The following is a 26,620-nucleotide window of genomic DNA, read 5'->3' as shown; positions in this document are numbered from 1 at the left end:
ACTTGCGGAGGCAGGAGACCGGGTGTAGACATTGCAGCTGCACAGCAGATATGTAGCACAGGCAGGGACCAGCAGTAGAGCCTTAACTTAAAAGCAACTCCCAAGGAAAAGGTGAGGCAAGCCCTTGCTTCTAGCTTTCTTCACAACAGCTCTTACCAGCGATGGAGCTGACCTCGGACTCAGCCAGCTTAACTCTTTAACTTAATGAACTGAACTCCTAGAAGGCAAATATGCTCTAGGCCCCAACACTCACTGATAATACCAGCATCACTTGACTTTTTCATAATTTCCCGTTCTTTAAATCATCTGAGCCGTGGTGTTTACATATTGTCTTTTTCCATTTGTTATGCAATTGGTCATATCAGAGTTGCTTGAACACCCTCTGTTCTGCAAATATGAATTCCCATGTGTAGTGTTTGATTGTATCAGTGTATTTTTATTTCATAGGAAGCAAGAACAGAATCTATTGCCAGACCTTTGGAAATAAATGAGGCTGAAAAGATGATGAAAATTGCCATTGATGATATTCTGGTAAGCAAATTGTTACTTATTTATTTGCAAAACCTTCATTCCTGTCCTGCAAGAACACACTTTGTTTTAGTAGCAGTCTAGGGTTAAGCATGGCATAGCACACATCTTCAAAGATCTGGGCCAAGCAGTACTGCCCCTGGTTAGGTAACAGGCAATGCTGAACTTCGGTGAATGGCTAATGCAACTTTTGGTCTTTAGGTAACATCAGATGTGCAAACACAAGTTCTTCAGGGCAGTGATCAATCTGTGATGACTCCTTCTGTCATTACAATGGATATAGTCATTGATGTTCCTTTTGGTTTCCTTAGGAAAAATATTGCGTTCAAAGTGAACAAACCTGTTAGTTTCAACTAATAGCTCTTGGTAGAGTGAGAGGTGCCTTCACAATGCTGATTCTGAGTTGGAAATCATGGCCTGCAGCAGAAAAAGTAAACTGTGTTAGCAGCAGGCCCTAGAAAAACCTGTTAAGACCAAATCTGCTGTCAGACTATTACACTGTATAACTGTGTTGATTTGATGTGCAGAAAGAATCCTTCAGCTGATGTGGCTTTGCTGGTAAGATTGATGCAGCTGTATTAACAGAAATACCAGAGAGCTGTGCTTGGCCTCTCTTGCTTTAGGGAGCAAATGACAGAAAAATCCTCTCCGTTTAAGTCACAATCTGTCTCTGAAAGGGGTTTGGTAGCAGCACCAGAGACTCTAGGAAGGATAAAGGTAGCCTAAATCAACACGGAAATCTACAGTCCATCTGTGTTTTCTAAGCCACTTAAACTTGCTGCCCTAACTCTGTAGATTTGATAACCCAAAGTGTGCTGGTACCTTTGGAGGTATGAAGTTGGGCTCTGGAGGCAGGATAGCTGGAGCCAGTCAAGAGGTAAGAAGTACTGGCACTGCACTGGTTTAGTGCTACACTGATCCCCCAATATGGTTTAATTCCAGAGGTTCCTTGGTTTATTCCAGTCCTGGGAACATTGTTCTTGCTCCACTGCTTGGCTTTTATATCTCTGAACCATTAGGTGCCATGCCAGCCATTGTGCAAGTATGGTGACTAATTAAGCCCCAGAAAGTAATTTAAATTATTTAACTGCAAACTGTGTCCAGTCCAATTGCATAATTACACAGAGCAGAGTTCCAGGTTTAAATAGCCGATGCCTAATCAATAGGTACTCCAGGTGATCTTTCCTTACATTTCTGCTATGGCTTGCAATCTATATGAATTCTAAATGTTGTTAATGTGCATTGATATTCGAGGCAGTAGTGCTAATAAACTAACATCAGCATATTAGAGCAATTGGTTTCTTGGGAAATATCAATAACACGTACCTCTGCTGGTTTAGTTCTGGACCAGTTAATGAAATGACCTATTATAGGTGAACAGCAAGTAACAGTTAGTGCTGGAATTTCAGCAAGTAAGTAGTCATGCTGTCTAACTCGAGATGCTCACAATTTCTAGAGAACAAGCACATTTAATGTACTCAGCTCATTTTAAGAAGCTCGAATATTTCTACTTTCCCTTCTGATTCCAGTAGCATCTATTGTAATGTTGGGGATACTTCCTACCTTCTGAAAAGACACAGCAGGACTCAGAAAAGAACAAAGATATAGGACAGATTAAGTTTGTTATAAAAGCGGCATTTTTTTGCAGGAAGAACGAAAATATTGATGGAAGCCTAAAAATTCACTGAAATAGTACCAGGGATTTCTCAGCTGTATTTGTTCAGGCATTTGTATCTTGAAAGATGTCTTTGCGCATCCTGTCAGTTTTTCTTCTGGTGCTTATTTCCTTCCTATTTTTACTGGGTTTTGGGGGGGGGGCTTTATTTTTCCCTCTCACTAAAAAACAAAGTCCAGGGCAGATTTTTATTTTTAAAGAAATCTGACATTTTGCAGAGGTCAGAAAGTACAAAAATGAGAGACAGGAAGTTGTAGAGAAGCTGACTTGTAGCGGGGGCATGTTAGTCTTGCCCCATGTGCTGTTACCTGCAGAGATACCTGTGGATGTTTTCCAGTTATGCCAGCTTTCCACAATGAATAATGCTTGAATTCTCTGTTAATATAAATAACATTTTTTGTTACTGTGTTGGCATTTTTAATGGCAGGTCTACTGCCAGGCATGGCAGTGGTGGTACTAGCTTCATGAGCTGTAGCTTACGCTGTTTGAATTCAGCCTGCAGCAAGGCAGGATGTTCTGTAGTGATGGATGATGATTGGATCTTTTATGATTTTTTTTTCCTTTTTTTAATACATATATTCTAATATTACTAATCTTTCTAGATGAAGAATCGGGGAGTTTTTAGGGGTTGTGAATTGTCAGGTCTCTCTGTCCCTGTGCTAACCTCTTGTACTCCCTGCGTCCTAAAGTAAGAGACCCTGATCTGTCCATCTTTTAGGATACACTGACCCTTCTCAAATGTGAAAGCTGTGCTTGGGCCTCTGCTGAGAACAGGGAGAGGAGTGCTGTCACTGAAGAAGCAGAAAGGGGAACCCATCTCCAGCCCACTGTCCTTTAGGTATTGGAACAGAGGGACTATTCACCAACACCCCCGGCTTGACTGGGGAAGCCAGTGCATGACTAGGCAGCTCCAAACAAGGTCAGATTGGTATATACTTGGTGGAGAGTACAGGATGAATATCTTAAGCACTACTGACACCTAATGATTTTGATACTATTGTTTAAACACCTAACAAAGAATGCGCCAGGTCAGACCAGAGGTCCAGCTAGTTTGTGACTTTCACTCTAAAAAGCATTAAAAAAAAATCTAATCACCTGAGCACAGTTTATGCTCTAGTTAGTTGTTCTGAGGTTCTTTGATAGCTTGTGATGTGAAATAATACGGAATCTTGTCCAGCATCGGAAAGATAACTCTAATTGTTCCAGTGCAAACCACGGTTCACCACTCTTCCCTCATAGGAACAAGTCCAAAAGACTAAGGACATGTTGAATAACGTGGCTTTGGATGAAGCTAATTTGGAAGCCAGGATTGAAAAACGAAAACTGGAACTGGAAATAAGCCAGAAGAGGCTACAGACCCTGCAAAGTGTTCGGTAAACATTATGAACTAATCATCTATTGCATAAATGATCATTAGCATAAATGATGGTACTGTGCATACTTTTCACTGCAGTAAGCATTAAGAGAAGTCTATAATGAGTCTTGAGTTGATGGCCTATGCAAGAGTTTTTTTTTTTTTTTTTTTTTCTCTCTACAGATGCCCAATCTGGATTGCAATTGTTCATTTTTCAGTTACTGTATATTTGAAATCAGCACTATAGTGCTGTTAAAGTAGCTGGAATATTACTTGGAATTTTTTATTAATTGTTGCTGGAGCTGTACAAAGTAGTCAGGTAGCAGGCCTCACTCTTCTTTAGGATATTAATATAAATGGTATCAAATAGTTCTCCTGAAAATAACAACTGACTGGAGCAACTATACCCTTTGTTGCTAGAGGCTTCTAGCATTCCCTGCCACCGGTACGAGAAGGTCATTAAGCATCCTATGTTGGGATCAGTTCCTCTAGGCAGTGATGCAGCCTGCCATGAAATCAAGATGTTGAGAATCACAGTTTGGGCTGATTTCATGCACCTAGCTAACTAGTGCGCTTATGCTGTTTACAAGACTTATTTGTGACCTCATATGAAGAACAAATAATAGAAATATTAGAAAAATGAGCGGTGGAAGAAATGTCGTTGAATTCATTTAGATGCATTTTGATCAGTAACACTTTGGGAGAAGTATATTGTGTAAGTGCGAAGCATAAAACAGAGTAGTGTTCTCTGGGGCCCAGTAGTTGTCTTTGTAGCAAAGGACATCATGGCTTCTTGCTGTCAAGTCCTGTTATACAGCACAGTTTTATTGCAAATAAAATAAGTCTCTAGACAACGTACGTGACTTCCAAGCCATACTACAAGTTAGATCTTGAAGCTGTGGAATAGCAAGATTATTAACCTTTCTCCTTAGATTTGTCTGCTGAAATGCTGCCCCTCTGCCTGTTTAGAAGAGCTTAGTAGCCGGTACACTGTCCTTGCTGTGTACAATTTTTGCAGGATAGGTTAGTGGTTTTTGCCTAATGCTTTAAGTCTGTGAAGCAGTATAGAATCTTGAAAATAAAAGGTTCTTTTAGATTGGTTTAATGAATGTGGAAAGGCAGCTTCAGAAACAAAAATGCATTTCAGAATTCTGTGTCTACAAGTCAAATTCTCTGGGCGCTTTGTCCTTGTTCTCTCTAGTCCTGCTTTTATGGATGAGTATGAGAAGATTGAGGAGGAACTGCAAAAACAATACAGCAGCTACCTAGAAAAATTCCATAATCTGTCCTATATGGAGCAGCTCCTAGATGATCATCGTAGAACAGAGCAAGAGATGTTTGAGGTAAGGCAGCTTAGAAGTCCCAAGTGACATTGTAGTTTAGCTACACCTATGTAACAGAGCCAGCTTCCAGTACATATGCTATTGGCTTTGGCCTATAATGAAAAATGTCCTAATATCTCCTTTACTAAAGAAGCATGTTACTAACTGAAGATGCATCTCTAAGTGACTGGCCATTTTCTGCTTTGCAGCATTGTTTGACTGCTCTCAGACAAATATAATGCAGTTTTTCAAGCTAAACCAGTGTAAAACACACCTAAAACTCAATGCTGGGCTTTGATACCTTTTTCCTCTTTCTACCTCTCCCTGATTCTTCCTTTTTCTCTTGATATCTCTGTTCCTGAAGGATGTTTTCAGCATATCTAATCTTCCAGTGCCACATACAGTATATATGCTAAGTAAGAGTTATTAGATACTTTTTTTATATGTATCACCTGCTGACAGCTGATGTGTGAGGGTTTCTTAACACAGGGTTCTTCAATTTCCTTATAATTGCCCTCTTCAGTGAAAACATAGTAAAAGTACCAATGAAAAGATCAGATATGCTGAAATCCTCTCTAACACAGAATTTACTTCTGTTTGGCGTATTTTTTTTTCTGTTGCCTTCCTGAGTTGCAACAATTCAATGTGATTTTTTTTTTTCTCTCCTGTTTCTTTTCTATCTTGCTGGATAATCTGCATGTCTGTCTCTTCTTGCTACCTGCTTTCCTTTGGGTGTTTATTGGACTGCAGTATATTCAGACAACCTTCCTTTAAGCTTTTTGTAGCTTTATGTTTTACTGATACTATTGGCTTTTCATCTTTCTGACAGTCTTTACCCCGTCCATTTTCTGTTCTTCATTTTTAAATGGATGTCTCACTGGACATCTCCTTGGACTTTTAATTGGTGTGTGTTCTACACCTGGTTAACTAGTGCTTCCGTTCTCCAGATTTTCCCGTGTTGCATATGATAATCATATATTATTTTGTTAGCACAATTTGTTCTTGGCAGAAATGTTGGAGGGCTTTGAATAATGTTCCTTGTATCCAGCCTATGAATGTGTATTTTGCTTTTCCGATATACGTGTGTGCATACTGATGGGAAGAAAAAAGATTTGATCCTGTGTTTATTTACCTTCTTCCTTTAACATCTTCATACCTCCCTTTAGTTACGGTGAAATGTTATGACCTGTGTTTATGCTGAAGATAAAGTAACTTTTGTAGTCATCTGCTCCTGCAAACTGCGTATGTTGTACCTGTGAGATGATGTTTTTGGAAAGCCTTGTTACTCTGTAGGACTGATTGCACTCAAAGCCTCCCGCACTGACTGTTGCCTGCGATGCGGAGCACGATGGGCAGGGGACTTCATAGCCAGGCTTCGGTCCGCTTTGCAGAGGGGGGAAATAGGATCGGTGTGTGTCCTCTTTCTGGCATAGAAGCTGTATTCTGGTGAGAAGGCTCAAATGTTTTGCTGCATTGTGTTGTTTGAGGGGCCAAATACCCTGTATTTTAAAAGATAACATAGGATTTGAAAAAATAGTGTAAGATTGACAAGTCCAGCCAGGCATTTGACAGCTTGTTAATCACAGTGAAACAATTTCATTAATATCCCTTTTTATAAGCACTATCTCTATAAACATTAATTCACATATTTTTAATCTATATTCAGCTTCATATTTTCATGTCTTTGGTTTTATAATGTTTTTCTTACCCCCATCTTCGGCAAAAAAAAAGAAAAGGCCTCAATTGAGTAATCTTGAAATGTAGCCTATTATTCTATTTTTTCCCTTTCTGTTCAAATACTATTGAAACAATATCAAGAGTAGGAATGTTTTGAACTGAGCTATTAGAACCTGGTTTTTTTAACAGAATTTATTAATAAGTTGGCGTACAGCTGCTCAGAGGATTTTTTTTTTTTTAAGACAATAAGATGAAGGAAAAGCCTTTGTCATTCAGGAATGTGTCTGTGCTTAGAATATGGAGACATCTCTTTTCTTTCTTCTTCTCTCTGACTGTCAGACCTGTAAAGAATATGCCCATATACTTTAGCTTTTAATTTATTAGGATAAGCAGATAGCAATCTTTCAGCATCATGCAAAATTAAGGAGTATAAAATCTTGTGACAAAAAGGTGTGTTTCTCTCCTCTTGCTGCAGTCACTCGCTATATGTGAAATGCATTACTAGGCGCCAGAGCTGGGAAAGATCTTTAAGATATGCTTTATGCTAAAATACCATCAGATTGTCTGCATTTGGAATACATTTCTACCATGTGCAGCGGTCTGTACTTGAGTGTCTCTGACTATGGGTATATTCTCATGATCACACATGATCAAGTTGCCTGGGCATAAACTTTCTGCAGAATATGCCTAAATCGGCATGAAATCTAGTTCTGTAGTTTGAATTTAACTTTGAAAAGATCAGGAGATTATTTCATTTATATTATATTCATTTATATTAATTATATGCATTTCCTTTATATTAGAGCCTATTAAGTGTTTCTGCTAGGGAGTAGTTGATAGGAATCCTGCTTTCTGTAAGCTTTTGTGTCCTTACCACCCTCTGTCTTTGTGTGTGGATTCAGCATTAGTTCACAGGCCTTATGTGAACTTAAAAAAGGAGGGGGAGAGGATTACATCTGAGAGTTGTTCTCCAGATCAGGAGAAAGAAGCATAGGGATCAAAAGCAGAAAATCTGAGTGTCTACAAATAATATTAGAATATATAAAGAATGAGATGCTAACTTTCTCTTTATGGGGAGCAATCCAGTGATGCAAGTAGCCAAGACTACTTAGCTGTCGAAGCTTTTGCTTAGGTAGAAGAAGAAGCTATGCCTATGTCTGTTTTGCAGGCAGGTTTTCAGAAGTGCTAGAGTCCAGATTATTATTTGAAGTCATCATGAGGTGTCAGTGCTCCAAGCCAGGCTCCAAGGCTAGGCAAATGAAAGAGAATGAAGCATCTGAGGCTTAACTAAACCAAGAGACTTGCTGGTGCCCTTCTATTTCCAAACCACTGGTGGGATTAAAAAAAAAAATTAAAGACAGTGTAGTGTTTAATCCACTTCGAATTAGTTCCCTGCAGTCCCAGAACACTGATGCATCTCTCTCACTTCTTGCATTGATCTTGATCTGCTTTTCAGGTAGTATTTCATCACTTTTGGCTATTTGTTGCTGAAGCAAAATTGTGGACAGCTTATTCCACACTTGAAAAAAAGTGATTTGCTCTAAAATTAGCACTATTGCACACCGAGAGGTTGAAATTGATGCTGCATGTTGTTCTGAGCTTTAATGTTATCATTTTTAGAATGATAGACTAGGATGACTAGGATAATTGTATTTAATCTATTACAATACCCACACTCTCCAGCTGTCAAAAACTACTAAAAAATTATATTGATTTCTTTTTCAACCATGTCTTTTGCTCCACCAAACAAATCTTAATTACATTTTGTAGGAGAAGTGAGTCAATTCTATTATCATCTCGGTATATTTTGTTAAATAGCTTCTTAGAAAAAGGAACTCCAATGTAATTAGATTAATCCAGCACCCTGTGTGGCATTCAGTAGCAGGGACTGATGCTTGGATCCCCTTCCTTCACTAGATGCCCGTTTTTATGATGATTTTTTCCTCTGATTAGGATACTATTGCAGAATAATGAGACTAATCTCTAGTGCACTTGCACTCAAAGTTGTTTTGGTACCATGCTGACGTTGCACAGCTAATGATATTGGCCAGAGTGCATTTCCTAATTAGAAAAGTGATTTAAAGATTGCACTCAAGTACACAATTTTAATTAAGTGACTTTGAGCAGATGAAGCCCTCCAGGCTTTCCAAACCACACAGTACTGGTTGTTTGAGTTGATGATTTTTTTTTTTTGGCTTGTTCTTTGATTTGATAGGTGTACAGCTGTACAGAGAGAGGAGTTCTGTAGCCTGTTTCATGGCGGTCTTGAGCTTCCTTTTCCTTTTGCTACACGTTGTCTGTAATAACCCTGAGTAATATTTGGAAAGCAATTGACAGTGGTCTCCTGCTAGGCACTGGACTGAGAAATATCCCTGAGCGTTAAAAAGAACTTAAAAGCTTGGCAATCAGTCTGAACTGAATGTACTGCAAGAACTGAATAGTTAAATGATGGTGAATCTACTACCTGCAAAGTACCTGCCCGTTTGCTGTGAAAGCCCTTTGAAATGTATGAAAAATATGAAATTATGTATCTGTTATTAACACTGGCTTGTGGACATATCAGAAGTCCCCACATAATTCTTGCTTTGAGTAAGCTTTTTCACATTTTTTGACAGACTGACATGCACCTATTGGATCAAAGGAGTTTAAATGAGGATATTTTGGCTTTGCAGTTTCTATAGCCTTTTTTCCCCATTTTCAGTCCTCTCTTCTATTCTGTTGCTGCTCTGTAGTACTGTTCATTGGATCTGTGCCTTTGCATTTCTGTGTGCTAGCAGGAATTTGTATGTGCCAGTTCTCCTCAAAGATTTGTTCTTACTGACTTTTTTTGCATAGTAAAATACATTTCATTAATTTTTGTTCCATTTTTAAAATGAAATAGTTTCTGATGTTTAGATGCTAAAACTATTAGAACTTTGTCGATCCTAAAAATCAAAGTTTCAGAGCTTTTCAGACTTGGAGACTGAATTTTTCTGTGGATTATAATGAATGTCTATACTTTAAAGGACAGTACAGACTAATACAGTTCAAAAAGGTGTTTCTGAAACTAGCTTGGTAGTGTGAGGATAACTCAGCAATATATTTTACCACTTGCTGGCCTTTTCTCTAGACAGAGCATGCTTATTCTTTCTTGTACTTTTCAGAGACTATCCCTGAGGCGCTTTCTTCTCCTTCAGCTACTTTCTACTAAGATACTGTATCATCAGACGTCCTTTTAAAACTTCTTTTAGGATAGCACTGTGAATTCTCCACTAAGGAGTGCCAGTGTTGTAGTGGGCACACAAGGGAGAGTACTCACACAGTCACTTGGTGCTTATCTTTTGGTTTCATATTTCTTAAAATATTTTTCTTTTCATCATCCTGGTACTAGAATTTGTAAGCAGTTCATCGTGATAAAAGATTAAGCGAGGAAAAGCCAAACAAACAGAGTATATGGTGGCTTTCCATTCACAATTCCTGCCCTCCACACCAGGTACCCTCTCCCCTTCATTAAACTTGTTTTCTCATCAGAGCCTCATATCTGGAGAAGATGCTTCAAGATAAGACATTTGAGCTCGGCTCAGATAGGGATATCTGAGCCCAGCTTCACTCCAAGATACTCCTTTGTTCTGCTATTTTTTATATTTTCTGCATTCAGCTGTCCCATTTGAAATATTAAATCTAGAAATTCCCATTACTATGTGTTCTTATTAAAATAGCTGGACTGAAGATTAATATGAAAAGCATTTGGTTAGTCTTTTAAACTTCCAGCTAATGTACATTTGAATTATGACTAATGACATAACCTTTTTATGGGTACCAGAAGAGCACTCTTGGTTCAGTGTAGCTAAATTATATTGAATATCAGAATTAAAAGTAAACATAGGCACCTTGGTTGTTGATTGCACCTATTTTTATACTTAGTCTGGGATGCATGTATGACAAGCTTGGTGGGCTGAGACACACAAATCCCATAATGGAGAAACATGGAGGGAAGAAAAATGGAGGAAAAGAGTACACAGAAGGAGAGCATGTCAGAACAGATGGAAGAGTACAAGGAGCCACTGTTGCGTGTGTTCACTTCGTCAGAGCAAAAATCTACCACCACTCCTGCCCCGGTACCCTGCACTTCTTCCTCCTCTGAGAGCTCCAGGACAGTCAGGGTTCTCTTAAAGCTGGTTCTGAAATTGAGACGCTGAAAGGCTGAGTAGCTGTACGCTCTTAATCTGTAGAGCAGACTGGAATGAAGCTCCCGTATCCCTACTGCTTAAGCCGGGAGATTGTGTAGGGAAGAATGCAAAATTATTGAACCTAGAAAAGAAGAATAAGTAAACAGAAGCCTATTTTTTGTTGTTGTTGTAGATTGGTTGCTCAGATTACATATTCGTTTTTGTACTGAGGAATCGTAACCTAATGCATATGAACAGTGCTATAAACAGAACTTGCTTTTCAAATGAGGGATTTGTCTGAGTTACTAGTCTTTCTTACTTCTTCCTTCTCTAACACATCAAAATGAGATACATAAAAATAGTTTCATCCTTGTCTTCTAATCAAATGTCTGGACCACTCTCCTGGGAAGTAGGAACTGGAGGCTCAGATGTTCTCAGTCTGGAGAAATCCTTAAACCCAAGTCTCTTAATTCCTGTGCAAGGGCTCTGACAACAAGACTGTTAGAGAGGGGGATGCTAGTGCTGCTCCTAATTTGGGGCTTGATTGGTGGGAAATAAGAAATAAACTAAAGTGTGTCAGCCACCCAGAGAAAAGATTCTTTGTTATAACAAACGTGGGCTGTATTCAAACTGGTGGATCTCAAGATGAAAGACAACAGATTCCATTATCAATTCCTTGAATCAAGTTCACCAAGAACATCTACTCTTTAATATAATATATTAAATATATCTACTATTTAATAAACAGTATACTTGAAAGTAGTGAATGCTCCCAGCTCCCTTTGGAACACTTAGTGTTTGTGCTACCCGTAACATAGGGAGAGGATAACGCTGATGCTGGATTCAAACAACGATGTGACGGTGGCTGCTTTATGGTGGGGAGCAAGGCGTAGCTGTGACTACTAACTTCCAATCAATATTAATTTGATGGTAATTTCTTCAGACAGTGCAAACTGACCTCAGGTTTACATTGCAAAATTGTACATTTTTCAAACGAGTATCACACATCCAACCAATATGGCTTGTAAGTTAATACAACAAAAATGTAGTACATGAAGGGAATGCTCAATGAACTGTTATTGAGTCATTATAATTCATATCTTCTGCAAAAGAAAATAAGAAAAGTAGAGAGAGGAGTTGTCATTATAGTAAATTTACATGTTATCTAATGATGAATACATTTGATTTGCAGAATGAAGTCCCTCCTCTGTCACATTATTTTAGGCAGCAGTGAATTGCTGAGTTTTAGTGCTGCCTTGAACCTTGCATAAAAGCATTTTTTAATAGGAAAACTCCGGGCAGATGTTAGTCTGTTGCTGGTTTCCACTCCATACCACCTAGTTCTGTTTGGATTCTATCATTTGACACTATGGGAGGATTTGAAAACTGTTTCTGGTGAATCATGGCACTGCAAAACTCCTCACTCTCAAGCTGGCCCCATTTATGTGAATAACATGGTGGTTCTGGGAATGATGTTGGAAAAGCAGTTCAGCAGAAGCATTTGGTAGAAACGTCACCTGTTGTCTTATGAAAGCTCCCCCGTATTTATGGTGCCTGTTCCTTGCTGCCTTGTTCCTGGCTGAACAAATAAAAGTGGATGAGGGAGCAGTTATGGCAATCTGGAAGGAAGTGACCTATACTGTACAAAACGCTGCGTGGCTGTGGGGGAAACTGGCTGGCCCAAGAATCAATGGGGGAGAAAAAAGATTATATGTGTGTGTATGTGAGAAGGGATCCTAATCATTGGAGCTTCAAAAGAGAGGGCAAAGAATTTCAATAAGAATAAAGGAAGATTTGAAGCATCAAGCTCATTAGAGCTAGAAATGATTCCAGAAGTGGCACAGCTCGTGATGAAGTAAATAGGATCGCACAGAGCTGAACTGCCATTCTTTTTAAGAGCCTTCGGGTAGCTTATGTCTAGTTCTTTTCGGTATTTAATTTAAATTGCTATTCATCCTAACATATAACCCAAAATAAACACAGTGTGGCAGTGATGGGGACAGGAGAGTGTTTGAGGTACTTCCCCCCCCCCCCAATAGAATCAAGTGTAAATAGCTAAATAACTTTCATGAACAGTGTTTTTGATCATAGAATCACCAAAGAATTCTGGTTGGAGAGGACCTCATGAGGTCTCTAGCCCAGCCTTGTGCTCACTGCAGGGTCAGCTCTGGGATCGGACCACATGGCTCAAATCTTTAATTAAAGTCTTGAAAACCTCCAAGGGTAGAGACTACACAGCTTCTCCAATTAGGCTGTTCCACCATTTGGATGTTTAATGATGAAAAACATGCAATGTGTAGGCACAGAATTGGAGTAACCAGGACAAAAAGCTTTTATATTGCATTGAAAGTTGTTCAAGAAACTTGCCCCTGGGATAAATATCTGCTTACTTTTTGAGGGTAAGAGGGGAGAAGCTAAAAAGGTTCTTATGAAGCATAAATATGGCATCTGAATTTTTAGTGCAGGTCATTAAACCTAATCCATAGTGCAGGAAAACCAACTATTACCAAGTTTGGATGTGTACCCTTGAGCTAGTATCTTCTTTCTATTTAGTCCCTTTTCTTTGAGTTCCCAAAGGGAAGGTATTTATTTGTACATGAGATCTTCATGCACAGATTGCTTATTAAAGAGGGCCAGTAACTGATCTGTCTCAGGTGTCAGGACTCTGTCTCTCAACTTTAGATTACGGAGCATGCTGCTCAGTTCTGTCTCCAATTTCTGTTCTGTAACGAGTGGTTATTGCACTGTTTACATAGGACATACTGAAGTCGGAGCTGCTAAATAATCCTATGGCTGCTTTAGGAAAAAGTCTGGATGTGAGAAACACAAAAACAATGTAATTTCAAAATACTCGTTTGGTGGACTGGACTCATTATTTTGAAGGGGGGGGAGGTGTTTGTTTTAACCAACTTCACTGGTTGGTTTCATGCGTCTTGAGCTCGATAGCATTAAGAGCTGCTATATTAGGATAGCGTCAGCATGGGTGTCGTAGGCCATAAACTGCATGTTTTCCTGTCTCTGCTTTCTGCTTCTCATATGACACTGCTGTGCAAAGGCCCATGTGATTGGTTTGATCCTTGCTCCATGGTCTCACAGATCTGTAACAGCAATCTACCTTCGTAAAGACTTTCCCCAGAACAAAGTAATCCTAAGAGTCTTTTACTGTGGTAGCTTTCATTTACATCATAAATTTTTTTTGGCATTTTCCCTAATTTTCATGACGTCCTGAATGAAGCTTAGTTAGATTATTATATGTTTTCTTGAGAAGATAACCCTTTCAAGAAATTTTCAAGGGCTTTTTGTGACTTTGCACTTCAGTAGAGATCTAACAGATCTCATTCTTTATTTCCATAAATGTGATCACTGGACTTCTCAGAGTCGGACGCTACATTCTGCAGCATCAGCTGACTGCAAACTGAGTGACACAGCTGCTGCTTGGTCCTTGTGCTTCTGCAGAGCCTCTTTCATTATAAAATCAGATTTGATGCTTCCCTTGGATAAGTATTATTCTCTCAACTTTAAGAATAATAGTCTTCTGCCCCGTTTATTGAAGCGTCTCTAGTGTTGCAGTACTGTCAATGAACGCTTCTTCTACCACAACAGGAAGAAAAGCAGGAGGCTATCAAGATTTAAAATGGGAAAAGAATAAGCTTAAAAAGACCAAGTCACATTGTAAAGCAGCATAAGCTTTCCTGTTTTTTAAAAGAATTTGATTCTAGATAGATATAATAGGTAGTAGGGAAAGAATTTCGAAATGAAAGACTTTTTCTGAAGAAGGACAATGAATCAAATCTATTATTTAAAATAACGGCACTACAGTAGAAATGAGTTTTTCTTCATTTCCACCATCACTGGTGGTGCCAATGTTATGATAACAGTTGGTGAAAATCTGCTGAGTATCATTTAAGTCTAGAAAATACTCTTTAAGTATACTTTACATCTCTTTCAGTGGAAACGATTACTGTAAAATGAGTATTAATGATGAGAGGAGATGACTACTTCAGGACACAAAAGTGAAGGAGAAGATGAAAATAATGAAAACAGAGAGGAGGCAGATGGTTTTACAATAGCAGATGATGATTTTCAGATCATTTGGTGTATACCTATCCACTGTAAGGATGACCTCTCTAAAAAAAAAAAAAGTAAAATAGGCAAATGGTGGTGATTTTCAGATGCTCCTCAGGCTGCAATGCTGAAGATCCTCAAGCATATATAAAAACTGAATAATTATTAGTGTAAACCTTGATGGTGGATTTGGAGAATCATGTGTTGTTTGGGTTTTTTGTTTGTGGGTTTTTTGGTGCAGAAAGCTGTATTTGGAGCAGTAGCTCCTTTGAGATCACATTCTCCAAAGCACACAGTACTTGATGTAATTAAGGCCAGGGGAAGAGGAGAGAAGCTGCTTTGGTATTCCTCAGACAGCTGTATCACTGTGATAGTACTACTTCAGCTGATGGTGCCATCTCTGTAATTGTGAAGAGTAACGTCCAAATGCAAAATTCTTTTTTATGCCAGAATGCCAGGAACCTGCTTTATTGCCCTAAGCTGTTGTAAGCTAGTTTCATTATCGTTCTGTTATTTACTGAGTGAAATATAATGTGATTTTGAGAGAAGTTTTTTAATTTTGAGTTTTGGTAGCCTTCATGGGAAAGTGAAACTCCCTGTTGTGGTTTTTACTGAAGTGACTGATTTGCTGAGAATATGACTTAAGCATTTAAAAGTTTAAGAAAGTGTAAGGTTAAAGTGAATATTAGTTTATGCAGCCATGCTGTATCATAGGCTAGCAGTTTGTCCTCTGATCCTTACCCATAAACTCTCAATGGACTCATCCCCTACTGCAAGGCAAAGTCCTGTGTATTCAAGCTGCTTTTCTGCAGAGAAAGCAATTCCTCCTTCTCACCTCCCAGCCTGTCCTTTCTAAAGTGCCTGTAACCATCCATCACACCACTCCAGTCATGTGAACTATCTCACCATGTTTCTGTAATTCTTGTGGGATCAAAGCTCAGTAACTCCGCATAGATTCCTGGTTCCTCCCATTTGCTATGTGCGTGTACTCCTTCTGATGGATCTCATCTCTCTCCTGTAGTCTTTGTTCCTCAAAAAAGTAAGAAGGAAAAAACCCTATAGCATTACAGTTACTTTTAGTCAAACGTAACCATAGCTGTGCAGGTTTCAATTCAAAGCAAAAAACGGGGCTTGAGCGTAGGGACAGGTATTGAAAAGTAGTTTAGCAAGTTACTGAACATCGTCTTCAGTTCTTAAGAAGAGCTCTGGTACGTTGGCATCTCATGCTACTGTGTATTTCTAACTGTGCAGCCCTAATACTGTGTTCACTTACCTTTCTGTTGTACCTAAGCAGGCTTCCTCTTATTGAGAATACTGTCACATTCTCCGTTCAGGCACCACATAATTTCTCCTACTCCTTATATCTCACCCCTGCCGAATGAGTGGCAGCACTCTATTATGAAAAAAAAAAATCCTGTTGTGTGCGCATAGTAAGAGCTAATCTCAGTTGTTTTGTTCTACAACAAAGCAAGAAACAGCTGCTGAGATTAATAGGCAGTGTGAAGAGGAGGCATTTCAATCCATCTTCAAAACAGTTCGTTTTAAGTATACTACAGAGCAGTAGGATTACCAATATTCTCTAGCAAATCATCAGAAAAAAACAGAAGGAAACATTGTTTTCCCTTGCTGAGATGAAAAGGTGTACATATGTAGAGATGTCTAAAGAGATTTCTGGGGTTTGGAGGATGTCTGAGGCAGGAGCAGTAGAAATGGCTTAGGAAGAAAAGGAGGTGTTGACACCTGAACAAAGAAGTCAGCTATCTCCAGTTGTTGTCCTGTCATTCTTTTGCACTTATCACCTTCCTGTTTTCCCATTTCTTTTTTTTTTTTTTTTTTTTTTTTTTAGTGGTGACCATGTTGTGTGGCCAGCTGGCTCCAGGGCACAAATTCTTTCTGTTCAAAATCCTGTCAGCGTTTTCTCCACAACTTTCTCAACAAAATTTTGAGAGTAACTTAAAAATATTTAAATGTTTTAAGTGATCAAATACTGCATCATTTTGAGGTTTTTTTCCCCCTATTTTTAACCTGTTTAGATTTGCTGCTTTGCAGTCTAAAGGGGCAGAGAGTCTTCTTCAGTATCATGATATCAGCAACTTAATTTTATTGTTTAAAAGAACATTCAGCAGCGTGAGTTACATCATAGAGAATTGGCAATCAAGAAATTGTATGGCTTAGTCAAGTCACGGTTCATTTGCCCTAAGTCAAACGATGTTTTCAACTCCTGGAGGGTATTCTACATGTTGGCATGTTGGCCTTTTGCTACTTCTGTTTGTTTTAGCAAAGACCACTGCACATCGTTGTAATTGCATGCTGTTTAAAACCATCCTCTTGAAGAAACTGTAATATAAATTAAATAAAAAACTGATAAATAAAAAAAACATTTCTCCAGGTAGGCATTTATATAGCTTTCTATTAAAAGATTTTTTCAAAGCTGACTCCCGTTCACCCTGCCTTAGGCACCTGCAGATGAGTTTTTGCTCGTCTGTAGAGAAATAGGTTTATGTTAAAACATTCTACTGAGCAGCTATGTGTTTTGTCTTACTCCTGTTTTTCAAAGGCTTTCACAGTCAGATAGAAGATGTAATCCCATGTGCTTTGCCAATTAAAGTAGATTGAGATACAGGAGAATATCTGTATTGTTTTCATTTGAATTCTACTCTATAAAAAGCATACATCTGTCTTGAAATAGTGCATTCAAAATTCTGTAAAACAGGTAAAATTCTTGCTGAACTGCACAGACTTGAAGTTGGCATGGAAAGGGCTAAAAGCATTTTAAACATAGGTGAGATTTATTTGTTTAAAAAGCCCTTGTTTGTCCTGATAGGTCAAGATTTTTTAAAAAAAATTCCTGTTAGTTTTGAATAAATAGAGGCCATTTGTTTAAATGTCACAAGATAAGGTGCCTGTTATGGAAAACTGGTAACGTAATAGTAACAAGTGCGAGTAGAACCCCTGTGTGGTAAAGACCTGGGCAAGTTATTAGCAATGATGTAAGGAAACTCTTTCACTTTAGGACAGCCAGGTATCGGAACAGATTGCCCAGCAAGGTGGTGCGGTCTCTATCCTTAGAAATTTTTAAGACTCAACTGGTTAAAACACAGAGCAATACGGTCTGATCTCATAGCTGATCCTGCTTGGAGCAGGAGGTTGGACTAGAGACTTCCTAAGGTCCCAAGTTTGGACCTTATGATTCTAAGTCACAGGTAGATAACATAAATTCCTGTGTTGCTGCACATTTCGCTGGACTGTCTGCTTTGAGTTGGTCACAATGATCCGTTTGACTGAAGAGCCGACCTGCTCAGTGTGTTACAGAAGAACACATGTTCTGAGAGGCAGAAGATGTGAAGTTCCATCTCGATGGAGATCGGTCTGCCTCTGAAACGGGAGTTTCTGCCCCAGAACGTGGGGGTTCTCTGGTGTCCTGAGAGGCCTGGGACCCCATTCTGATGGGGCACTCTAGCTCTGATTTTATGTTAGCTGGCACTGTGTTAGTTGTATTAACTTGACACTGTGGTTCCACAGCTGATGCTACCACTTGGTTTGTCGAAAGTTAGCCTTTAGTGTAAGATATGCGCGGCGTTTTGCCTGCAGCATTTCTGTAGTGTTTGTTTACCAGGTAGCTTAAGTATTAGCTCCTGCTCTCGTGCCTCCTGGGACATTCAGTCCGTTCCTCATGGGCGCTTCGCGAGGGCAAGGCCAGATCTGTTGTTTCATGGAGCTGTCACTCTGCACAGCAAACGCACCCGTTGGCCTGGGTGGAGTGCTATTCTGTTGGAGTCCTTCGTACCGTATTATTTAATGGCTTGAAAAAGCATCTGCGCCGTTACATTCATCATCATCTTAGCTTTTCTCCCTTGTCACATTTCAAAAGCACTAGGTCACGTAAAAGTGGCCAGCTGAAAAGCATCTCTGATTAGCATGGTCTTCTTTTTGCTGAGCCAAAAATTAAATGCACGCACATGATATAAATCATTTCTGCTAAGATAATTTATAGTATGAAGAATAGGGTCTACAGTGAAGGTGGAAGAAAATCCAGTCAGGCCAAAAATACAGACATATGATTACTGTCATTGAAAGTGGCAGGGAGAAGGAGACTATCTGAAGCTACCACCAAGTCAGCTGTTAAAAAAAATATTTTTAAAAGCATAATCCTTAACCAAGGAAATTGCTGCAATTTTCTCACTGACTTCACCAGAACTAGAGTTTATCTGCATAGCTGAGGCCAGCCTTCTGAAACAGTTTTTTCTGCAGTGTATGGTAAGCTTCTGTAGGCTGTGGTGTGGCTTGCGCGGCTGAACTGAAGGGGCAGCGTGGAACACTCATCAGTTCCCCGGGGCTGACAGCGGCATTTGTTTGACCCTGCATCAAGCTGTTCAGGAACCTAAAGCAGCAGAAAATCAACACAAGAAACACGAGGGAGTGTTGCTCTGCCAGTTTAGCGTTCTGAGCTGACTCACCAGGAGGTCAGCAGAGCTTCTAGTCCAAGCACAAGGAAGAAACTAGGAGAAAGAAGGAGAAGTGGCTCATCTGTGTGGTCAAACCACTTTCTTTGACTCGCTTCCTCTGTATTTTAAGCATGTAAGCCAGCACTGAAGCTGAAAGAGAGAGTACTGCCTCTTCTCACCCTTGCTACTTTTTCCCTACAACTGCAACACTATCTTCTATGCCCTGTGGCAGTCAAGAGTTTGAATCCATTACTGTTTACAGAGGCAGGCATGTTTTGTTCCTAATCTGTTATGCTGGAATGGAAATGTCTGTGTATCTTAACTGCCATTGCCCCTGCTACCATCAGCCTGGCTTCTTTCTTCTGTGCTTTTCATGAAACTCCTGTGGGCTTTCTGGGTATATTCTTCATATCCTGACCTTATGGGCAAAGTATGTAAGAGCTCCCATACTTGAATTAAGACCTTTTCTTTTCCTAAGACATTTTCGATGCTGAAATTTTCTGTTCTCACTCTGCCTGCAGGTGTCCTTAACTGCTGTAGGACCAACCAAATAGCCACCCGACTGGGCAATGTGGCAGCTTTTCTGATTCAACTGTTTTTACCTCTTACAGGAAGCAGCCAACATGCTTCATCTTATGCAGAATAGGCTGAAGGAAGAGGAGCAGAACCTACTTAAGAGTGGAAGTAAGCTGCATTTCTTCACTGTACTAGCAAAAAGATTGCTAAGTACCAGCTACTCTGTATATAAGTATCCACTTAAAAGCCTGAAGCTGAGCAGAGATCGGTCAGCTATGCGGGGACAGACATATAGAGTCAGCAGACTGTACTTGAAAAAGTGGAATGATAATAACTTGAAAAAGACGGCAGTGAAATTGGTAACCTAACCTTGTAAAATGTTCCTGTGCCTTGCAAATTTTGCCTGCAGTGCTGAGGGATGAAAGCTCTTCCTCATTCAGCATACTATGAATTGCAGCGAGCAAATTTAGCCTTCATTTTGCTATTATCTAGACACTGCAATTCTCCAGCAAAATAGAATTGCTGGAAATTGTGGAAGGTTGTTGTGCTAACAAATTTGGTTAGAGGATTTCACTCAGCAAAATGCTTGTGTGTAGGTGAGTAGTCCCTTTGGTGTATGGGACCACTCAGCTACCTCATGTTACATGTGTGCTCATGTGCACTCAAAATTGGAGTACACGTCTTAGTAGTTTGCCTGCTACATATGTGCCCTGGAGTTTGGTTTTGTGTACTGGCTAATTCTCTGTGATATCTGTATCAGGCCATAACTTTCACAGATAAAATACCCTAGTTTGAAATGCTCTTTAATATCAGTAATTTTTAGAGTGGGACATGTTTGCCTGCTTGCATTTCCTTGATTTTAGGGTACCTACAAAATGTGAAAGCAATTAAAATTTGGAGGGGTTTTCTTTTTTTCTGAACTTACTTTTAATTAATTAGAATTCTAGCTGAGAATTAGAAGAGAATAATAACCCCTTGAGATTTTGCAGAAAGCTCACAACCCAGATTTTGCTCCTTTTGCGTTAAGTGTCAGCAGAACTTCCTCATTAATTACTGTATGAATTTAATATTGTAATATGTGCATTTTTATATGGTGGAGAAAAAATAGAAGCAGAGTTAATTCTCAGGATCAGAGAGGGTACATGAAAGCTAAAGTTACACGTGATGGTTTCAGTTTGCTGGCAGATACTCTCTGAGCAAACTCGTGAAAGAGAAGATGCACTCCTTTCTGCTCATCTTTAATCTCATCTCTCCATGGCAGTGCAGTGCAAAGTGAAGAAGTTTTAGCTGAAGCATGCAGGTTTTTTAATACCAGTCACAAGAATGTGGAGTTGTTACAAGGATTTTCTTGAATGAGAAAGTCCATGGCCTACTATCTGCCAGTTGCCAGGGTAGATATAAGTTCAATAGGGGAAGAACATTTGTGATCAGTAGTTAGCAATGTGAAGTATAATGTGATGATTTTGTGATCTGCTTCACTTGAAAAACTGTTCAGTGATTTTGCATCTCTGAAATACTTGCATCTTGCCTTTTAATGAGTGATCTAATGGTACCTAGGAACACACGATTACGACCGTTAGTGATGTAGAGAATATTACCTTAATACATTATTTTTCATGTATTTAATTGTCAAAGTTGGAGTTTGTTCTAGAAATAAGAGCACCAGAACCGTGGTTTCATTGTTGGCTCATTTACTGATTGTCCTATAACCCTGGGCAAATCCAGTCGTCTTTCGGAGCCCTTCCCGGTTGTTGCCTGCATACAGCTTTGAAGTCTGTGGGGTTACAGAAGTAAGACTGAGAGAATAATTTGACTCTTGGAGGCTGTCTCTCCAGTCACGAGCATGGAATATGGCTTCATTACTGGATGCTGTAAGGTTAATTTACTGAATTTTGTAAAGCTGTCCGAGATGGCTGTCTGCTATCAGATAATGAGCCGCTACCAGCTTTGCTTTCCCTTTAGACCAGACCCCCCCCCCCCCTCATTATTTGTCAAATGATGCCCTTTATACAATTCAAAACCAGGATACTTATTTTGATAAGAAATGCAGAGGTTGGTATCTTAAATAATATGGTGCCCTGCTAGGGTTAAGTTTACAAAAGGGTTGGTAAAACTCTAGGATCCTGGTCACAAGAGAAGACCCATGCTGTGCACAAGGGGAAATAAATAAACGGCAGCAGAATCAGTGCAGCTAAAAAAAAAAACTAAACAGTTTTGCATGTCCAAACCACCCCAAAGATTAATTATTGTGAAAGAGCATGATAAGAGATCAGGTTTGTTCAACTGAGGCTTCCCAAGAGCCTGACAACCTTGGTCTGCAAGTCAGTGATTTTATCAACGTGTACTCTAAGCGTCATATATATTCTAGGGAAATGGTGTAAAGTGGAACATTTAAACTTTATTTCTCCCATATTCTGGGATTCTATATGCCATATTGTTATTCTAAGGTAGGATGTGGCCTTTTAATGAGAGAGACAGACAGAAGGTAGAGAAGGGCTTTTCCTCACCCTCAGAAAGATCTTTCTAAACTAGGTTTTAGAAGAAAAATGCTTATTCCACTTGCATTTTTAAGTAATCCCACACATACAAAGCAGAATCCTTTTATCATAAGTTGTCATCTGTATTCAATTTGTAAAAACGAACAAAACCCCACACCTTTGGTCTTAAATGTCTGGGCCTTTAAGTCAACTAACATATTAATGCCTGGTCACAGGGCTGTTAAAGCCGGTCCTGCAATGACTTGGTCTTGCCTATGTGAGATGCACTGGAGTTGAAGCGATCACCCTTTCCCATGCAGCTTCCCTCGGTGGAAAGCAGGCAAGCTGGCCAGGTGTCTCCTGGTATCCTAAGACTCTCCAGGTGGACCTTCAAGGTCCCTGAGTGGTGCTATTAGCTTTGTTTAAATAGATTCCTTGTTTTCCTGCACAAAGATGTTTCCAGATAGCAGGTCAGTGCCTGCTGCAAGGGAAAGGAGAAGGTTCTCCAAGTCCCGTTACGCTTTGTCCCCAAGAGCTGCAAACCACTTAATGAGGCTCTTCTAACAGCATAAACTGGAACCTGTTGATAGATTTGTTACCATTAACTGATAAAAGCATTCGTTCTGTCCCCATAAGCACTCTTACCTTTGCGAGCCTTAGTAATTGATGCACTTCTCTTGCTGTCTGAATCCTTTGACCTTTTCTACTGCTAATTTGGTAAGAAGCGATTGCAAATTAACAGTTCATTTCTCTGCAGAAAAAGTTGCAGGAGTTCTAGACAGCTCTCACTTTAGTTTCAGGCTGAATTAACTCCTGAGAAACCTAAATCATAGCCTATATTTTTTCAAAATGTGTTATGGAAGATAGGTTAAATTGTGCAGGTCCAGGTCAGGAATATAGAAACCTGCCAGATAAGTCCTATTTTGCATAAAAATTGCAAAAATCTTTGGTGGTTTTGGCCTGGTTATTCTTTTTTTTTTTTTTTTTTTTCCTGCAGTACACTGCAAATCATCTCTTATTTCTCACAGAGCATCTCCATAAAACTACTACCCTGGAAAAAAAAAAAGCTAATACTAAGTTATGTGAAAAAAAATTCTTAAATTATGTGAAGTTGTTGAACTTTAGATACAGGTCAGGCTTTTAGCATTATTTGCATGATGAAAAAACTTGCAATTAGGTATTTGCAGCAGTACAAAAAATGTTTCTTGTGCTGAGTGATAAGAAAATTGCTGGTATTTTTTTGTAATCTTTATTTCACATAAGACGCTGTTAGAGAAACCAATATACAAATCTTTTTTTTCATACAGCGTGGTGTTTTTCACACACACTGCTGTCCTTGTAGCACATCCAAGGTTGGTGCAATGAAACAAGTGCCAATTGACACGAATGCAGAGCTTGGTTTCGTTGTGGAAAATGGAAAAATAACTTAAAATATTATACTAGACGCTGCTCAGCTGACCACTGTGAAGACCATTGGTAGAACTAATGTCAGACGTAGATACATGAAGAGCTGCTGTGGTCGTGGTTTGGTGCAGAAAGGAGGGGGCTAGAAAGGTCACTGACCCCAGCAGAAATTTGGGATTTATTTCTTCTGGTTCGTCCATGGTTGAAAAATCTTGTTTGCTGAACAAAAAGGAGCATGTGACACATATTCTAGCCTAAAAGACATTTTTTTACAGACTAATTAGCTTATTTCATTTGCAGATTTTTCTGGGTTTTTTGTCCCTTTAAAAGCAGAACATATCAAATAAAGCAAAAAACTTAAAATGTTTGGGTTTGAAAATATAAAAATAAGCCCTTTAAACTTGCAGAATATTTCCTGCATTTCTTTTGACCAAAGCTATGGTCAGGATTTGATTTCAATTTGCAAAAAATTTGCTGTAAATTTGCTTTTTTTTTTTCCCTCCTTGAATATACTATTTGCTTCAGTTAGGTTAATCTGAAAGACTAAAGATGTAATCACAGGTTTGTCGGTACAGTCACTCAGCCCTGCTTAGTCCCTCTTGGTCTATATAATGCATAAATATTCACGTTACGCAGGATTATGAATTTGCAGTGGTTCAGCAAAATTCATGTCCCAACAAGATTAACTGATGCTCCTGCAGAGCTTGAATCCTGCCCAGTACATATCCAAGCCGCTTTCTTGGCGAGTCTGCTTTCTCTTTTGGGGCAGGCAAGTAAAGTGTACTTAACTTTATTGTCTTGCTCGATTAAGCAGAGCAAATAGATGTGCTTAGGATGGCAGTTCACGCGACACTTGGAGTTCGGTGTCGTACTGACTCTCTTGCACTCTCTCCAGACAGGAATTGATGCTTTCAAGTCTGATAGTCGATAACCAAAAAGCCTTATTGCAGCAGGGATCGCGTTTGAAGCGTAGCAGTAAGGCGCTGGGTAATTCCCACGAGGGCTGGGAGCCCGGATAGCTTTGCTAATGCTCGGCGCCCTCGCCAGCAGGATGCTAAGAGCATCTATCTTTTTGTAACAGACACTTGGAGTTTGTCCACAAGTCTTGTGTGTTGCATGCTAAATAATTGCAAATTCATGTTTTAATTTAGTAGTGCTTTGATGGATTTTTGGCTTTTAAAGTCATTGCAAACTGTTATGGTCGCCGAGTATGACCTCTTCTGTAAAACAGGCCAAAAAGTGTCTTACCTTCTCATTCGTGTGCCAAGACTATAAATCCTAATTTAAATGGAGCTTGTCATTAACAATTATTTTTAATGATTTCAAGTGACAGAGACCTATGTACTCTTTCCCCAGGCAACAGTTAATTATTCTTACTGTTGAAAATGTGAGACTCAGATACTGCAGCAGTAGGCCATTTTAAAATACCCAAGAGGTGTAAGAAAATGCACTTTGCTGCAACTCTGCAACACACTAGTTGCTGTTTGTAAGTATGTTTTTGCCAGTTTTAGTGTACTTTCTGCTGAAGCTTGTAGGAGCTGCAGGGGCTTGGAGCTTGGTCACTAGCTTTTGGTACTGCGATGAGTTTTTCTCAGATCAGATGAGGATCTTGGTTTTGCACTATGGACAAAGGATGTTCCTCACTGAAATGTTCCATCTATTTCAAAGCTTTTTTTTTTTTTTTTTTTTTTTTTTAATTCAAAGTGCAGAGTTGCGAACATGTAACTATTCGAATTGACACACGTGACTGGTTTCTCTGAGTTTGAGACAAGAATATGAATTTTGGTAGAACTGAGACCGAGACTTTCAAATGAGAGCTGAGCTCCACTCTCCCTTAGCTCACATTAAAAATCCCAATCCCCTCATTTTTTTTCCAGTTCTAAAATTTCCTTGTGTTATTAAATAGATTTTATTTTTGGATCAAGTGGCTGTCAGTTACCTACTTGTTTTTCTCATAATGTTGCTTCACCAAAATCAACATCTTACCAAATCCAGTAATTGCTGTGGAGCCAATGCCTGTGTTTTCAAAGCAGTGATTTTTATTATGAAATTATATGCTAAACAACATTTATATTTAATTCTAGAGTTTATCGCTAAACTGTGGCTTATGCTCATTGTCTTCACCCAATACTTTCTTATTTTAGTTGCATACATTTACTTGAATATTTGTGCAAACAAACAAATCTGTAATGAAATCACTGTACATTATTAAATCATGCTGGTTTTCTTTCAAGCATTGCAAACTGCCTAAAATTAAATCATTATCAATGTTAATTGGTCCAAGTATCTGCCCCTTTTCTCTTTGGAAACAGGTATGATTTGGAAACAAATAACATATCTTCTGAGTGCAGTGTTTTTCAACTATGGCCAGCTGAACTGTTTTAATTGAAACTAATGTAGTTGATTAAAATTCATGATGTGGAAGTGTTGAAATATAAGGAGAGAGAAGTCTAAATCCCAAAGCCCAGTATATTCTCTCTTGGACAGTCTCATACTTTGCCAGTGCTGTCTGCACATGACACAACAAATCACAACAGTGGGCAAATGGGCAAAATGCAGTTTGTAGCGTCTCTCTGATTACCTTGTCATAGTAAAAATACAGGGTTTAGTAAGCAGACCAGCATAAAGCTCCAGGAAGCTGCCAACATTGGCTTAAATTGGGTACATGGATTGCTGAATTGCAGTTTATTGTTAAATGTCAAATAATCTTCATGTAAACCCATGCAAATCTCAGAAGCCAGCTGTATTAGAGCGTGTTCTGCACTGCATGTACCAGTATGTGTGAATTTGGAGTAGTATGCTTCATCGTGTTCGTTGGTTTATGCTGATACCAAGAGAAATGCACATTTTCTCCCTGAAGAGTATTTCTTAGCTCTCTGACATTGATACCTTGTCATTTCTGTTAATGCAGTAATACACAGAGAATGGTTGTGACTTCTCCTAGGGCAGCAGGCAGTTTCCCTCTATGTGTTGTTAAGTGAAATTTCCTGATTTGTCATCTTTTCATGA

The 26,620-nt window shown here is 39.2% G+C and overlaps 1 protein-coding gene across 5 annotated transcripts in view; it reads left to right on the top strand.

Annotated features, from left to right (window-relative positions):
• The window catches only part of CLUAP1 (clusterin associated protein 1), a 67,725-nt gene that overhangs the window by 22,822 nt on the left and 18,283 nt on the right, over nucleotides 1-26,620 (top strand). For all 5 annotated transcript variants that reach the window (XR_009959982.1, XM_062588290.1, XM_062588289.1 and 2 more), the window contains 4 exons: nucleotides 448-531; nucleotides 3,443-3,576; nucleotides 4,759-4,900; nucleotides 19,826-19,898. Coding sequence is in view for 4 of the 5 variants with exons in the window: in XM_062588290.1 (XP_062444274.1) it covers nucleotides 448-531; nucleotides 3,443-3,576; nucleotides 4,759-4,900; nucleotides 19,826-19,898 (433 nt within the window). In the remaining variant the exon portion in view is untranslated. The remainder of the gene's footprint in view (nucleotides 1-447; nucleotides 532-3,442; nucleotides 3,577-4,758; nucleotides 4,901-19,825; nucleotides 19,899-26,620) is intronic.

Source organism: Rhea pennata, chromosome 15 (assembly GCF_028389875.1).
Source record: "Rhea pennata isolate bPtePen1 chromosome 15, bPtePen1.pri, whole genome shotgun sequence".
Classification (NCBI taxonomy): domain Eukaryota; kingdom Metazoa; phylum Chordata; class Aves; order Rheiformes; family Rheidae; genus Rhea; species Rhea pennata.
This window is presented reverse-complemented; position numbering and strand designations above follow the sequence as displayed.